Consider the following 15,977-nt stretch of genomic DNA (forward strand, 5'->3'; position numbering starts at 1 on the left):
ACATTGTTAAGGGGGGACCCTCATTTATCGGGTAAAAAAAATCGATTTTTTGGAAATAATTTTAATCTATTCTACAACTATTTAAGAATATACTTTCAAAATTTCAAGTCGATATCTGTATTTTTGAAGGAGTGACAAAATTTTTAACAGGACCCGACGGGTGGCCTGATCGCCTGTATCCAAAACTTTAAACGCGTTTTTCTCGAAACATCATTTTTCGATTTTGTGTACACAATTGAGAACGCTGTATTGAACCAATCAGGCTTTACAATAGCTCATTTTAAAGATAATTAAATTGTTTTCAATGTGACATTAAGTGTTTTTTAAAAAAAAAAGATTTTCATATTTTTTTGTAATTTTAAAGTCAATTTTTATGCATGAAAAATCACTTTTAACATAAAACTGGGTAAAAAATATCAATTTCGACATTTTTTTTTAAATCAAAATGTCACATCGAAGGTATTATCCTAAAGTTTTAAAAAAAATTTGGTTTTTTTATTTCAGAAAAAAATTCAGAGCGCTAGAATGTACACAGATAGAATGAGGTGCCATGGACGAGGTGTATATTTCCATACTTAAAATGTTTTTTTTCTTCTCCGAAAATTTTTGTAGACAGTCAAGACATTTATTAAAGTACTTTATGAATTACAAAACGTTTGAAGTTATTTTACCTGAGAAAAAAATTCCCAAAAATGATGCATTTTTCGACCGTCTAAATGAGGGTCCCCCCTTAAGTAGGTATTGAAGATGGTTTACGTATAGTTTGGATGTCTATTGGTGGATAGGGCTCGAGATATAGGTCAAAACGTGGACCCGGGTAACCTTCGGATGTGTATGTACAAAATGGGTATTAAATTGAAGCTGTTGGTGAATGCTTTAGTTCAGAGTATTTTTCTGCCGCTCCGTGACTGGGGTCTCGAAATATAGGTCAAAACGTGGACCCGGGTAACCTTTGGTTGTGTATGTACAATGTGGACATCAAATGAAAGCTGTCGATAAGAGCTTTAATTGGCAAATTCAAGAATGAAGACGTTCTAATACCGAGAATTCCAATGATTCCACCTGAATTGCCATTTGAATTCAAGCGTTTGCAACTGCACATTCGTTTAGCATTTGCAATAACTATCAATAAATCACAAGGGCAAACTTTAGAAATATGCGGGATGAATTTAGAAGAACCAGTATTCACCCATGGTCAACTATACGTTGGCTGTTCACGTGTTGGGAAGCCAACAACATTATATATTTAGTCAAAAACAAATAGAAAAACAAAAAATATTGTTTATGCCAAAGCGCTTGAATAAAGAATAAAGAAATAAATAATATGAAAACCATATCTTTTCTATTCTAAACCATATCTATTCTATTTTAGTGTGCCCAGCGAAGGGGGCGGGGTTTGCTAGTATTTTCATAATAAGTTTCATAATGTTGTTGTATCTATGGTTAAAATTACATAAAAAAAGGTACCGTCTCGGAATTATTCCTTACTGACATCTAGGCGTCACTTTTGAAAGACCTTTTATTAATACCACAGAATGCAAAACATTATAATCACACATACATACATACATAAGTCTTACAGAGTTTATTAACATATTAATTTTTTTTTTAATTTTCGAAAATATATTCTTTGTCAAATTTAAGCACCAAAATTTTATATTTATTTTTTGGCGTGTTTTTTAAAAAAAAGAAGCTATTTTAGCATGTCTTCTCGGCGTGCACCATCCAATAGAAATGTTCTCAGAGCTTCACCGTCTGCGGGACCTGCCCAAAGTGCACCTGCGGTTGCGGCTCAAAACGCGCCAACAGTTGCTGTACCAGCCCAAATGGCTTCCGTACCCGATGAATCTGTTCGAAATGATCCAGCAACTACGGCTCAAAATATGGCAGCTCAAATTATATCAGCATCAGCAACACCAGCAACCACGACAACCACTGGTAATTCCCCAGCACCAGTAGTACCGTCTCAAACACCCCCAACAGCTAACGAACCATTACCAGCATCAGCACCTAAACCACCTTCAACTCCTTCTGACCCGGTTCCACCTGCGTTGCCTCCACCACCAATTTTGAATGATACGGTAAATGAGCTAGTAATCGTATCTGATCGGGATACTTATGACCAACTTCTAACCGATGCCGGACGTAAACATTTATTGCTAGAATTTTTTGCGCCTTGGTGTGGAGCTTGTATGCTAATAAATAGGAAACTTGAAGAATTACTCACTACGTATAAAGGCAAGTTGATCATTGCAAAAGTAAATATTGACGATTGTGAACAAATAGCCATTGATAACGAAGTTACTATGATGCCTTCGTTTGTATTGATAAAGGAGAATCAAGTATTGGAAAGATTTGCTGGCAGCAATGAGGACAAGTTAGTTAGCATTCTCAAAAAGTATGTGGGAGAGCCTATGAATAGCGGAGAAGAGGCAAATGGGCCTCAACAATAGTAAAGAAGAAGCTCGACAAACTGACGCGAACGTTAACGGCTCTACAAACAACAAAAGCATCGCTAACATAGCTAACATTTGCAATATAGAAAAATGTTTTGGAAGAATAAATTAAATATATGTATGTATGTAAATACATACATATATTGTTAATCAGCATAATCGATTATTAATGATATTATGTACAATATATTGTTTAGGCGTCTGTCACAAGATTTTGTCAAAATTTGGGGTATATTGATTAATTTGTAATATAAAATTATATGCGAGTATAATTATATTAATTATAATAACACCATTTTAGGGATGTTTGTGCCGTTACAACACTTTGCTCAAGAAAAAAATTTCGTTTGAATTCACAACCACGCTGTTGTGATTTTGCTGTTAAAGAAATAAAGAAAATATTAAAAATATAAATTTTCTGTCCTAATTATTTCAAATAAGAAATTGCGATATCGAGAAATCAATTTGATTGCAACCGCGAAATCATGGTATACATAATTCAAAATAAAGAGGACCTGGACAAGAAGATCGAAGAAGCACGCAGCTCCGGTCAATTGGTGGTCATTGACTTTTTTGCAAACTGGTGCGGACCATGTAAGATTATCAGCCCGAAGCTGGAAGAATTAGCCACTCAATATGCTGATAAAGCAGTTGTAGTGAAAGTAAACGTGGACGATTGTGAAGAAATTGCTCTCGAATACAATGTTAACAGCATGCCGACTTTCGTGTTCATCAAGGATAATCACATTATTGATGTGTTTGTTGGCGGCAACTCTGAGAAACTTGTTAAAAACATGGAAAAGTATGTAGGCGAGCCAATACCTATGGAAAATATGCCTGAGATTGCTGAAGCCGAACAGATATTGGAGGAGGAGCAACCAGTTCTTGACTAAATAACTGATTCTATAAAATGAAAATACTTAATATACTTACAAAAATGAGTGTTTAACGTAATAAATTGAATTAACTTATATATTGTATTACTCTGCCAAGCATGGCATGCACTTTATTTCCAAATTAAAATTGTTTTTCAACGTACATTTATTTGAATGGATTCAGAGATAAATGAACTGAGATAAATGAACCAAAAAAATCTTCACAAGGCGCTGATTTTAATAGCATGAGCATACCAATTCAATCATTTCATGTTCAGGTAAAGGAAAAATATTGTTATTTTATATTGGAAAAGTTAATTCACATGCTGGAACTCCACGTATGGAAGTTTACCAATTAAAAAAAATGCTAGTGCTAAGTTAAATTTATGTATATCTATCGTGTATATACCTCTAAACACTTTTAGCCCGTGATTAAACTCTCACTTTTTGGCAAATGTGATCTTCATAGCATGTGACGGCGTTATCTTGAAGCCTTGCAGTGCCTCCTTCGCAGCATTACTTTGTAATTCGGTGGCGAATTCTACGAAGGCAATGTCGTGACGGTTTGGCACTAAACGCACCTCTTTGAAGCCAGGGAATTGATTGAACAACATGGAAAGCATCATTTCGTTTGTTTCTTCCGGCAAATTGGTGAGGAAAAGAATTTGGTTTGGTGGTTGTTCAGTTTGTGTATTTGGATTCGCATTTTCAGCATTTGACGTCTTCTTCTTTTTATCTCTGCAATAAAAAAATACACGTTAAAATACAGCTTAGTATTAACAAAAAAACTTAAATTTACTTACTTTTTGTCTTCTGTGGTTTGTGCCGGCTTTGGTGGTTTGACTTTCTTGGGACGCTCTTTGAATGTACCCTTTATCTTGGCCACTATGTCGCTATCTGACTTTGAGTAAGCAATGCGCATTGGTTTATCATAGAACGGAAATCCCTGCATAGTACGGAGCGCATTCGATGCACTTGCAATTTCTTTAAAAATCACAAACGCTTGACCACGCATTTTAAGCGTTTTTAGCGCCACAATATCTAGAATTTGCCCGAATTGAGAAAAAATGGCGTACAAGGACTTTTTGAGTTCTTCTTTCTTAATTTTTTCATTAAGATTATTAATGTAAATTGTTTGATTTGGTCGAGCATCCATTTTTTAATAATAATTTAGTGAAAATTGTTAAATAAATCACGCAAAACGTTGTTAATACGAAAACCTAAAAAACGTATTTTGACGTTCTCTTTTAATATCGGCGTTCTCTGAGTGGTGAAGAGAAATGTATGCAGGTTCTATTGGTATACGCAAAGACGACGCAGAGTTGTATTCTTCAATTACTTTTGATTAATTTTGATATTCAAATGAATTTTAATATTATATTTATAATTCTTATTGCATAGTAACTGGCACAGAAGAATTAGCAATGTAAACTATAGTTGGTATATTAATGACAGATATATATATATATATTGCAGGCCGCCGTAGTCGAATCAATTGATGCGTGACTACTATTCAAAATTCGGAGAGAACGTCGGTTCGAATCTCGGTGAAGGCCCAAAAAAGAAAAGGTTGTTTTCGCCCCTCGGCAGGAAATGGCAAACCTCCAAGTCTATTTCTGCCATGAAAAAGCTCCACATAAAAAATATTGCCGTTCGGAGTCGACTTAAAACTGTAGATCCCTCCATTTGTGGAAAAGCGTCAAGACGCAAGCTAAAATAGGAGAAGGAGCTCGACCAAACACCCAAAAAGGGGGTCAGCGCCTTCTTTTTTAAATAAAGAAAATGAAAATAAAGAACATTAAAATAAAGAATTTTAATGACAGAAATCACTTATAACTACAAGACCAGTTCTTTCAATTTTTTGCTGATATAGAAGTACTTCTGCCAAAAATTTTAGTGACAAAAATATTTAACCCAACGTTGTTATTGTAACAGTAATACAAGCCCTGTCAGTGTAGTGTACATATATCACCGGTCGTCTTCGTCTAGCTCATTTAAGGTAGGCCCAGGAAACATGCTGTTCCGACAGGTTGGGTCCAGAGAGAGAGCGGTGTTAGATGAATGGGGTCTAAGGTGGTTAGTGTCGTGCGGGATGCCTTCACATGCAGAGCATATGTTTGGTATATCCGGGCCAATTCTGGATAAATAGGAGCTTAACCTGATACAATATCCAGAACGTAATTGTAAACTAGCCCTGTCTAGTTGTTGTTGTTGTAACAGCCTAAACATTCCCCATACTGCTGAAGTGACAGTCCTTGGCCAAATATAAATCCGGGTCGTTCCGGTAACTTAGAACCGACTGTCGTGGGAACGTCTAACGTCATCTGTTTCTGTTAACTTCAACTTTTTTATATGTTAATTTTGTATCTGACGTGCAAACTGCTATTTTTTAATATCAATACATTTTTCACATAATATTCTTATAAATATAAATAGATATCTTTCTTATAAAATATAATTTTATCATAAGAAATATACATTAATTCCATTCTTTGAAAAAGATACAATATATCCCATTGAATAATAATTTATTTGAAAACAACATTCATAACACAGTTGAATATATTCACAATAGAAGTTTAGGTAATCTTTTACAAATTTTGCTCTTTTCATTTTCGTATTGTTCACTTTAAATCCCTATCATCTTTTATTTTTTGTTGTTGAATTACATTGCTTTTCGTTCTTTCTTTTATAATTTTAACCAATTTTAGATTTTCTGTTAGTTTTGTGAAAAATTGTGTGAATAACAATAAAAAAAATACGCAAGATTCGATTTGGTGTATTGGCATTTTAATGCTATAAAACAAAATGTCGAAAAGTAAAACGAATTCGATGGCGACCGGAGAAACAAATCTAATTGAAGTGAAATCAAAGGTGAAATAGAGAAATGTACAAAAAGAAGAAAAATCACTACCGATAAACGTTGAATAGTGTTGATTTGAAGATGTTTAATTCAACACATAAATCTTAAGAGTATTAAACTGTTAGACAAAAATAATAGCGATATATGTAGTTCGAATTTGCTTTGTAAAATCGAGGCACAGCAGTATGATTCATAGCAGCGCCATTGCCACCTTCTGTACCGCCACCGTCGGTAATTTTGTCAAGCTAGCCGCTAAGTTGGGCTAGGCTTTTTGCAACATAAAGCGATAAGCTTTACATTGAAAATCAAATTACATATTCTTAAAAAGCCGTGTTATATACACATATTTATAACAACGTCTAATATTAACTTCCTGCTCTTCATAATCGCAACAGGCGTCCTCATAAACTATTGAGTTTTAAATCTATCAACGTACTGCATTATCTTCGAGAATTTAACTATTTAAAAAATAATTGGTTGGTAAATTAAACCTAGAAATTTAGAACAGTATCGAGCAAATTTGTAGGAGGCACCTGTCAGCGTAGATAAGTTTAGAATACTTTGATTGTGTGGGTTCACAAGGCCACCCTAAGTAACGTTCTCACAACGAAAAACAAAAAATAGAATCTTCTAAAAGTTAATTGTTAAAACATAAGAAATATTAATAGTATTGAAAAATTATATGTTATATAATTTATAAAAAAACAAGGGCATATAGCTATACTGCATATTTGAAGATACAATGTGATAGCATATAAACACTCTAGTTTTCATGACCTCGATTAAATAAGACAGTTTTCATTTCCGCACTTGTTTAACTATATACATATGTATTAGGTATGTACCTAAAGTCACACGAACATTCATGTTATGGGGGAGTGTTTGTTATAGCCCAGAAGTCGCATTACATTCCCAATAATTTATTCAAAACCGTCACTCAGCGAATTCCTAAAACGATTGTGCCGCTTTATTGATGTCTTATATAGGCACTAATGCTAGTTCTATTATTTTTCGAACATGGAAAAATAACTTCCAAAGACATCAAATACTTATGTGTATGCATGCGTATAAATTAGGTTTTCAATTAATGAAAAATTAAAAAATGTAATTTTCTGTTTGTTATTTTTATCAGTTTGATGCAGAATTTCGTCGCTGGAGCTTTAAACGTCATGGCGAAATACAAAATTTCGAGGATTTCTCTGCCCTCATTGAAAAACTGCATAGACTGCACACCCTACAATTTATTATTTTATACATTGATCCACGTGACAACGACCTGTTGCCAATAAATAATGATGATAACTTTGGTAGAGCGTTAAAAATTGCACGGCCATTGCTGCGCATAATCGTGCAACGTAAAGGTGAGTAGATGCTTTGTAATACATTTACGTTTTTATTACTCCCTTTTGGTTTAGATGATTTGGAGGAGTTTCCGGGTTTTGGCACAATGAAGCCACGTAACAATCTAATCAGCAGCATACTAGGTCAGACGCCAGTTAAGGCAAAGGCACCAACTATTTCAATACCACATGATTTCCGTCAAGTATCGGCTATTATTGATGTCGATATTGTTCCTGAGACGCATCGTCGTGTACGATTGTTAAAGCATGGTAGCGATAAACCGCTGGGTTTCTATATAAGGCAAGTGCCCCAATGTTGCTAATTAAGTTGGTAATATGAATTACAAAGACTAAGTAAAAATGAGTTTTGAACTATGTTATGTGGAAAATTCTTATGCTACCAAACAAAAAAACAAAACAAATATGCGCATTCAAATATTACTGAATCGGTTAGAAATCTCTAGGTAACCACTGATTTGAATTTTAATTTTAGGATAATTTGATTTGGTAGAACTTTAATTTATCAAATAATTAAGAAATATAGTCCCACCGTCATTTGGAGGTGTTAAACGTTATTAAAATTAATTATAAGTTATTAAAATTAATAAAAGCATTTTTCTAATAGCGGTCGCCCCTCGGCAGGCAATGGCAAACCTCCGAGTGTATTTCTGCCATGAAAAAGCTCCTCATAAAAATATCTGCCGTTCGGAGTCGGCTTGAAACTGTAGGTCCCTCCATTTGTGGAACAACACCAAGACGCACACCACAAATAGGAGGAGGAGCTCGGCCAAACACCTAACAGAAGTGTACGCGCCAATTATTTATTTTTTTTTTAAACGTTATTAAACAAAATTGATATGAATTCAGAAAATCGTGCGTTTTCATATTCCTTTTTCTTGTCGTGTAGCTTTTATCTATAAATTAATACCAACGCGTCCAATGCAAATATATAAGATCAGTCATAATCATAACCCGTTAGTTCGAGCTTTAATTAAATTATTGTAACAATATATTAATAATTCTTAATGGTTTGAGCTTTCAATTTTCAAATAAGAAACATATTCAGTATAACACATCCATTTAAAATGTAACCAAGTTTGTAAAAGCAAAGTTTCCAATTATCACATTACGACTTTATAAAATATTTATCAACATTCACAATTTCTTTCTTTACACAGAGATGGAACGTCGGTACGCGTAACCGCAAACGGACTAGAAAAACAACCTGGTATTTTCATATCGCGGCTTGTGCCTGGTGGCCTTGCTGAAAGTACTGGACTTTTAGCAGTCAATGATGAGGTTATAGAAGTAAATGGTATTGAAGTGGCTGGTAAAACGCTGGATCAGGTGCGATTTAATGACAATTCCCAATGTATTCTACTTAATTTTAATCTTTTTAGGTCACCGATATGATGGTGGCAAATAGTTCCAATTTAATAATTACCGTAAAGCCGGCAAACCAACGTACGCTTACCTCGCCACGGCGCGGCTCATTCTCGCGCACAAGTCAACTATCGAGTGGTTCACATCATACTAATCAGACTAATACCTCTGATGAGAATGAACAAGACGAGCAAGATGAAATTGTTGATCTGACTGGTGTAACACTCGATGATCACAATAATGTTACTTCACAGCAACATCAGCAACAGTCAACGGTGCCTTCACCGGCATTGATTATCACGTCACAACATCACCAGACGTCATCAACAGCTTCTACAGTTGTAGGCGGTGGCGAGTCCAAAGATGGCATACTACATCTTTGAATGGAATAAGAGAAATGGGAAATCTATATTGAGAATGTAATGAAAAGATCGAGATATTTAGACGAGGGCAAATGTAACTTTCGAAAATCGAACAAAGTAGAAGTGCGAAGTATATATATATATACAATATACATATATATATATACAATTTGAAAAAGTTTTCAAGTCTACAAAAATCTAAGCAATCTTAGGCATAAAAGAGAAAAGACATATACACACAAATTTTCATGTTTCATGTTTTATTTTTTGTTTCTACATTCCAAACTAGTACTATTTAATTATAAATGAATGTGTAAAGTGAAAAGTTATTTATGCGATTGAACAGATTGTTACGAGTTAATTTTCAAAAACTATGCCCGTTGTCGCGTTTTAACTACACAAACTGTATTATTAGGCACATATACACATAGTTACATACATACATATCTGCATAGATGCCAGAAAAACGTGTGTTGTTAATATTTTTAATCATGTTTTATTGTAGTTGTCTTCTTACTCTATTATACACATACATTTAAATTTAGTGTTAAATTGTCAGTTTGTTTTCATTGTGCTATTTCATACAATTCTTTGAATTTAAATATACATACATATGTATTATCTGACAGTGTACGTTATGAAGCTCCTTAAAACTTCACATTCCGAAAAGAACTTTGTGATTTTATGTAATTCGTGTCAAAATTTTCCTTGTATTGTAATATGATGCCTTTTTGGAATGCAACATGTTTAATGAAATTCTTGAACATACACTATTATTTTTTAGTAAACAAAGCTAAGTAAAAAACTTATACATATATATGATTTTCAGCAAGTTTTAGTAAATATATCGAAATTATCAAGGCAAACAAGATCCAATTTAAGGTACTCTTATTTACTCATTATTGACTTGCTATTTGATTTGGGTGTTAGATTTATTAAAATTGTTTACACATACACTATTCATACCACGATGTTGTTATGAAAAAATGTCGTGAAAATGAGATTTCTTATATTATTTGAAATTACTTCTCTTGGAGCGTATTAACCAAATTTTTACCATAAATTTATCACTAGAAAAATAATTCATCAGTGCACAGTATAGGAACGTCTGATAATAAAAAAGGAAATATAAGCAAGTATTCCATAATAATTAACTGTACAACTCCGTTAAAAATTTGCTCAAGCTAAAGTTTTTTATTTATTTTACACGAATTTAGAGATATCATTTTAAATTCACCAAAGAATTGATAATTTCAAAAAATTTTTCGCTCACTTAAAAATCAAATGGCCTTTAAAAAAATAACTAAATTGTATTAATAGCAATTAGAAAGTCAAGCAAAGCAAAAACAGTAAAGTAAAACATCAACTTGCATGTGTCTTATAGCCTTTTAGTGAACTAAAGTACTTATACAATACTATACGTCCTATATACACACATACCAGTAAATAACAATTATGACAGTTCAATCCTATTTTACGCTCGTCCATTAGCGGTTAGATATATAAAATTACAACTTTCTACTTTTCTGTACTATTGAACTGGAAAAATTGTAAAATAACTTAGAGCAAATAAAATAGAAACCACTCGAAAGACTTGTCAATTTATGCCTTCATATGTAATGGATTTTATAGCAAAGTAACACAAAATGACGAAATAGAAAAGACCAGAGATTTAGATATGAGAATTTTAAGCAATATTTAAAAAAGCTTATGCTGATTTGAATTAGAAAATAAATTTTTAAACTACATATTATTGTAATTGTCAAAACCGATTGAGAGTAAAAAAGTAATTTTGTGAAATAAACACATTTTATACATGCATACATACATATTATACAGTTCTACAATATGCATTATTGCAAGCGGTAGGATTGGTTTTTGTTTAATAAAGCCCACGGGGACAAAAAGTATTGACACAAAAGTCTATGGGTGTTTTAATAATTGAGTTGTAGGTGGTCAACTAAAGCGTTTTTTAATATTATAATAGGTGTTATTTTGATATTCAAAGTAAAACGCTATTTTTTAATATAAATGATCGGATGTATATTTCATTATAAAGAGGTAGAGGAGAAGGTATGTCGTTAATAGTGGAAAATAACATCAGGCAAAAGTTCACCACGACCACGCTTACAGGACAATATCCTTTTTATGAAATTTTCCATTACTGAATTGCAAAGTGGCTGCCCTATGTTCTGGATAGCCTTACGAATTCCATATTTGAGGACTTGAATCGACCCTGGGCTGTTGGCGTAGACCTTCTCTTTCACGTGGCCCCAAAGAAAAAAGTCACAAGGTGTTAAATCACAAGATTTCGGTGGCCAATTGTGATAATTTCTTCGAGAGATAATACGGTCCGGAAACTTTTCTCGTAAAATATCAATGGTTTCGTTTCTTGTGTGGCACGTAGCGCCGTCTTGTTGGAAATAAACGTCCAGATCAATACCATCCAATTCCGGCCATAAAAAGTCGTTAATCATCTCTTGATAACGCAATCCATTCACCTCTAACACCTGTTATTGGGTTGCAACATATAAAGCTGTGTCTAAAATAAAAGCAGTGCCTATGCCAACTATATTCAATCACAATTTTCTAGCATGTATGTATAAACATTAGGGCGGGTCGATTAAAAAATCGCTCATTGCTCTGTGAAAATCGTATTCTAGGGATCAAAATAAGAAACTTTGCAGAAGGAACCATACCTCTGAAACGAATTCTGATGCCCCCCAATTTGGTTCGAAAGAAAAATCCCACTTTGACCCATTTAGAGTGCTCCAATCGAGTCCAAATGTATGACCGACCCCCACTAACTTTGGACGGCCGATCCACCCATGCCAGTGACACACCCCCTGGAACTTCCCTGGGGGATTTCCCATACAATCATTTCAAAATATCACCATTTTTGGCCTTTACATGAGAAAAGAAACTAAAAAATTCGACCCCAATTGGTGGACATCAGAATTCGTTTTAGAGGTATGTTTCCTTCGGCAAAGTTTCTTATTTTGATACCTAGAATATGATTTTCACAGAGCCATGGGGGATTTTTTTGCCTCCCCACAAATCGACCCGGCCTAATAAACATATACACAATGCACTCTTCGAGCGGTGCTTCTAACGGGATTCCCCAAGTAATATATAATATGAAGCATAATCTTGAGGTAGTTGCTATGAAAGTATTTTTACACATTCATTTCTGTGTGAGACTTACTTCTGTGCTGTTCAAAAAATAGGAGTGTGTGTTACAAACTAAAGGGTGGTCAAGTTTCAAGGGCCGGTGTTGATTTTGAATAAAATACAATTTTTCTAAGAAATTATTGTCATTTCTCTTTATTATGATAAAATTTGTGTGGCTCAATTACGTGTGGAACAAAATATCGGTCAAATGGCCGCCGCCTCGGCGGCACACCTCCATCCGATTGTCCAAATTTTCGATGACGCTGAGGCATAATTGAGGTTCTATGCCGTTAATATGCCGAATTATCTCATCCTACACCTTTTCCTTCAAATAGCGCCAAAGAAAGAAGTCCCACGGTGTCAAATCACATGATCTTGGCGGCCAATTGACATCGCAGCAACGTGAGATTATTCGGCCATCAAATTTTTCGCCCAAAAGAGCCATTGTTTCGTTAGCTGTGTGACAAGTGGCACCGTCCTGTTGAAACCACATATCGCCCACATCCATATCTTCCAATTCGGGTCATAAAAAGTTCGTTATCATCTCACGATAGCGAACACTATTCACAGTAACTGCCTGACCGGCCTCATTTTGGAAAAAATACGGCCCAATGATGCCGCCGGCCCATAAACCGCACCAACCAATCACTCTTTGTGGGTGCATTGGTTTTTCGGCAATCACTCTTGGATTATCATTCGCCTAAATGTGGCAATTGTGCTTATTGACGAATCCATTGAGGTGAAAATGTGCCTCATCACTGAAGATGATTTTCTTCACGAAGTGCGCGATATGCATTTTGATTTGAATTCCCGTTTTCATAATAAGCCTGAATAACTTTAACGCATTGCTCGATTCTGTATCTTTCCATGGTTCAAATTGAGTTAGTCTGAAATTGATAAATGTTAAATGAAATGCAGAAAGAAACTTGACGTTTAGTCTGGTTCACATTCAACAACGGCCCTTGAAATTAAACCACTCTTTATTACAAAAAATGTGTTATTTCACATTTATGTAGAAAACTGAAATGTAAGTATAAAAGAAACAAATTAGATAAGAATAATTAAAATTTAAGCACTTCCTTTTGTTTTTAATTTCTAATAATGAGTCAAGGAAAACACTGCAGCGAAGAATAACTAAAAAATAGTAAAACATATAGAGAAATAAAGGAAATACTCGGGTATTCTGATCAAGTAATAGTAAACGCCCTGTCATATAATGATACACCCGCAAAACGTGGTCGCGATCGTAAACTAACCAGAGAAGACAGCGTCATCTGAGAATTAAAAAAACGTCTAGATTATAATGTAAGTGACATAACAGTTGTTGGATCCCAGGCATTTGTTGGATCCCAAATTAGTGCCTTTGTTGACTGAACAGGGCGTTGCGGCACGCTTGAAATTTGCTAAAGCACAAGTAAATTGGCCAAAGGAAAAATGGAGAAATATTTTGTGGACGGAGGAAACTAAGATTGTTCTATTTGGAGGAACTGAGTCTAGGCAGTATGCCCATCGTCCGCGAAATGCTGAATATAATGCCCAATACACGGGCAAGACAATCGAACATGGCGGTGCGAAAGTGATGGTATGGGGAAGTTTTTTCTAATAGTGGCGTAGAGACAATTCACTTGATAAAAGAAACAATGAATGCCAATCGCTGATTCACGTTGTTCTCCAGCAAGATAACGACCTAAAATACACAAGTAACTTTGCCAAGGAGTGGTCAAGGGAGTTGGCTAGGGAGTTGAGGTCATGTCGTGGCTTGCTCAGTCGCCTGACCTCAACCCTATACAAAATCTATGGATGGAAATCAAGAGAGTGTTGCTGATCGTAGACCTACAAGACCAACGACAGATCTATGGAACACAATCCAGGAGGCATGGATTCCATGCCACGCAGATGCGCAGCAGTAATACACAAATAAATAACAAATAACTAACTTGTGTTACACTCCTATTTTTTTTTAACAGTGAATTGTTGAGTTTTTATATTCAAATAATATTAATAAAAAAGAGATGAAGAGACTGTATAAAATGAACAATGTGTGGTAAAAAAAATTACTGAATAAAATTTAATTATTTAAAATTTATTTCTTATTTTTTTTTTTATTAAATAGATTTTTTTGTTTTATCTTGAAGTCACTCCTATTGTTTTGTACACAACTGTATATATAAATATGAGCTGTCTGTACGAGTTAATTGTAGATAGAACTCATTACTGAAGTGAGCTTATTTATGAAATTAATGAATGCTGAGATGGTAAATCGAAAGAAATACTATCTGTGGTATTAGCCAATAGCTTTCCTAACTAGCAGTGCTTTTAAAAAGTGCAGATTAAGTGAATTTTCTCGAAAGTATATTTTCCACTTAGACGGTTGGTATTTGCGACCACAAATATTTATTTTTTTCAGCATGTTTCCTGGGCCTACCGTTAGATGAATTAGACGAAGACGAACGGTGATATAGACTATACTGACAGGGCTTGTATCGCTGCTACAACAACAACCACAACAGCAACACATCCATATATTTTTAATAAAATTATTTAAAGGTTGCTAATTGTACTTCAATTTATGTAAATATCATTTCTAAACACATTCTGCTAAAAGCTTCAATAGAAATTCTGGGAAAATACCCATCCCTTACCCCGTATGTTTTAAGGAAAGGGGTATAAGGGGGGGTAGAGGGGGTATTCTACTTTCTAAAAGTGAAAACCTCACTTGTAGGCGACTTGTAGTTTTTAAGTTATTTGATTTTAAAAATTGTAAAATTGACCAAGAATCCTCCTATTTTGGTTACTACAACCAGCCGAAGTGCTGCCAGACATCGTATAAATAAACAATTTTAGAAGATAATAAATGAATAAAAATACAAAATTTTACAAATTATTTCTATATTATATGCGTCTATTCATATATATATATATATATATATATATATAGGTATATTTATGGATATATGTATATATTTATATACATATATATATTAATGCTTGATTTTCAGTAAAGTATGTTTGATTGTATGCATTTTGAGTTTACAGATTTGTATTTGCTGGGTGTATTTAGATTTCACTATATTATGAATATATGATATATATATATACATATATATATTTAAAAAAAAGAAAAAAATAGCGCCGCAGGCGAAAATTTGAAATAAAAAATCGCGCGATTTTTAATTCCAAATTTTCACTATATTATGAATATATGATGTATATATATACATATATATATTTAAAAAAAAAGAAAAAAATAGCGCCGCATAAATAAATAAAATAACCGGATACTAGACCGTCTATGCTGTCCACAGTATTTTTGCGTAAAACTTTCTTCTGCGTAGGCGGCCTTCGGCCGCACTTAAAAAAAATAACCCTCATCAGTCCAATTCCGGCTACGCAATCCACAGTATTTTTGCGTAGAACTCCTTTTCGCTTTGGCCCGTCTCCGCTGCACATAGGACTTTTACGTGAAGCTGAACTGTATTTCGAAAATCATATCGATATTGTATTTATATATATTTATGAACTCGATA

General features: G+C 34.1%; 4 protein-coding genes across 4 annotated transcripts; 3 read left to right on the top strand and 1 right to left on the bottom strand.

The window, feature by feature from the left end:
* Window positions 1-1,602: 1,602 nt before the first annotated feature.
* On the top strand, window positions 1,603-2,615 carry LOC129238651 (uncharacterized). The gene has a single exon (XM_054873750.1). The coding sequence runs from the start codon at window positions 1,704-1,706 to the stop codon at window positions 2,451-2,453; it is 750 nt and encodes a 249-aa protein (XP_054729725.1). The 5' UTR covers window positions 1,603-1,703; the 3' UTR covers window positions 2,454-2,615.
* A 96-nt stretch (window positions 2,616-2,711) lies between these two features.
* LOC129238654 (thioredoxin-2-like) lies at window positions 2,712-3,436 on the top strand. The gene has a single exon (XM_054873752.1). It carries the CDS (start codon window positions 2,942-2,944, stop codon window positions 3,347-3,349), a length of 408 nt encoding a protein of 135 aa, XP_054729727.1. The 5' UTR covers window positions 2,712-2,941; the 3' UTR covers window positions 3,350-3,436.
* LOC129238652 (U1 small nuclear ribonucleoprotein A) lies at window positions 3,429-4,582 on the bottom strand. Its single transcript, XM_054873751.1, has 2 exons — window positions 4,135-4,582; window positions 3,429-4,069 (listed from the first exon to the last, which is right to left on the bottom strand). The coding sequence occupies exons 1-2, from the start codon at window positions 4,485-4,487 to the stop codon at window positions 3,772-3,774; spliced, it is 651 nt and encodes a 216-aa protein (XP_054729726.1). The 5' UTR covers window positions 4,488-4,582; the 3' UTR covers window positions 3,429-3,771.
* Window positions 4,583-5,988: 1,406 nt separating this feature from the next.
* LOC129238598 (partitioning defective protein 6) lies at window positions 5,989-10,027 on the top strand. The gene is made up of 5 exons (XM_054873669.1): window positions 5,989-6,205; window positions 7,327-7,555; window positions 7,610-7,835; window positions 8,713-8,881; window positions 8,935-10,027. Exons 1-5 carry the CDS (start codon window positions 6,140-6,142, stop codon window positions 9,298-9,300), a joined length of 1,056 nt encoding a protein of 351 aa, XP_054729644.1. The 5' UTR covers window positions 5,989-6,139; the 3' UTR covers window positions 9,301-10,027.
* Window positions 10,028-15,977: the final 5,950 nt, after the last annotated feature.

Source organism: Anastrepha obliqua, chromosome 2 (genome assembly GCF_027943255.1).
Source record: "Anastrepha obliqua isolate idAnaObli1 chromosome 2, idAnaObli1_1.0, whole genome shotgun sequence".
NCBI classification, from domain to species: domain Eukaryota; kingdom Metazoa; phylum Arthropoda; class Insecta; order Diptera; family Tephritidae; genus Anastrepha; species Anastrepha obliqua.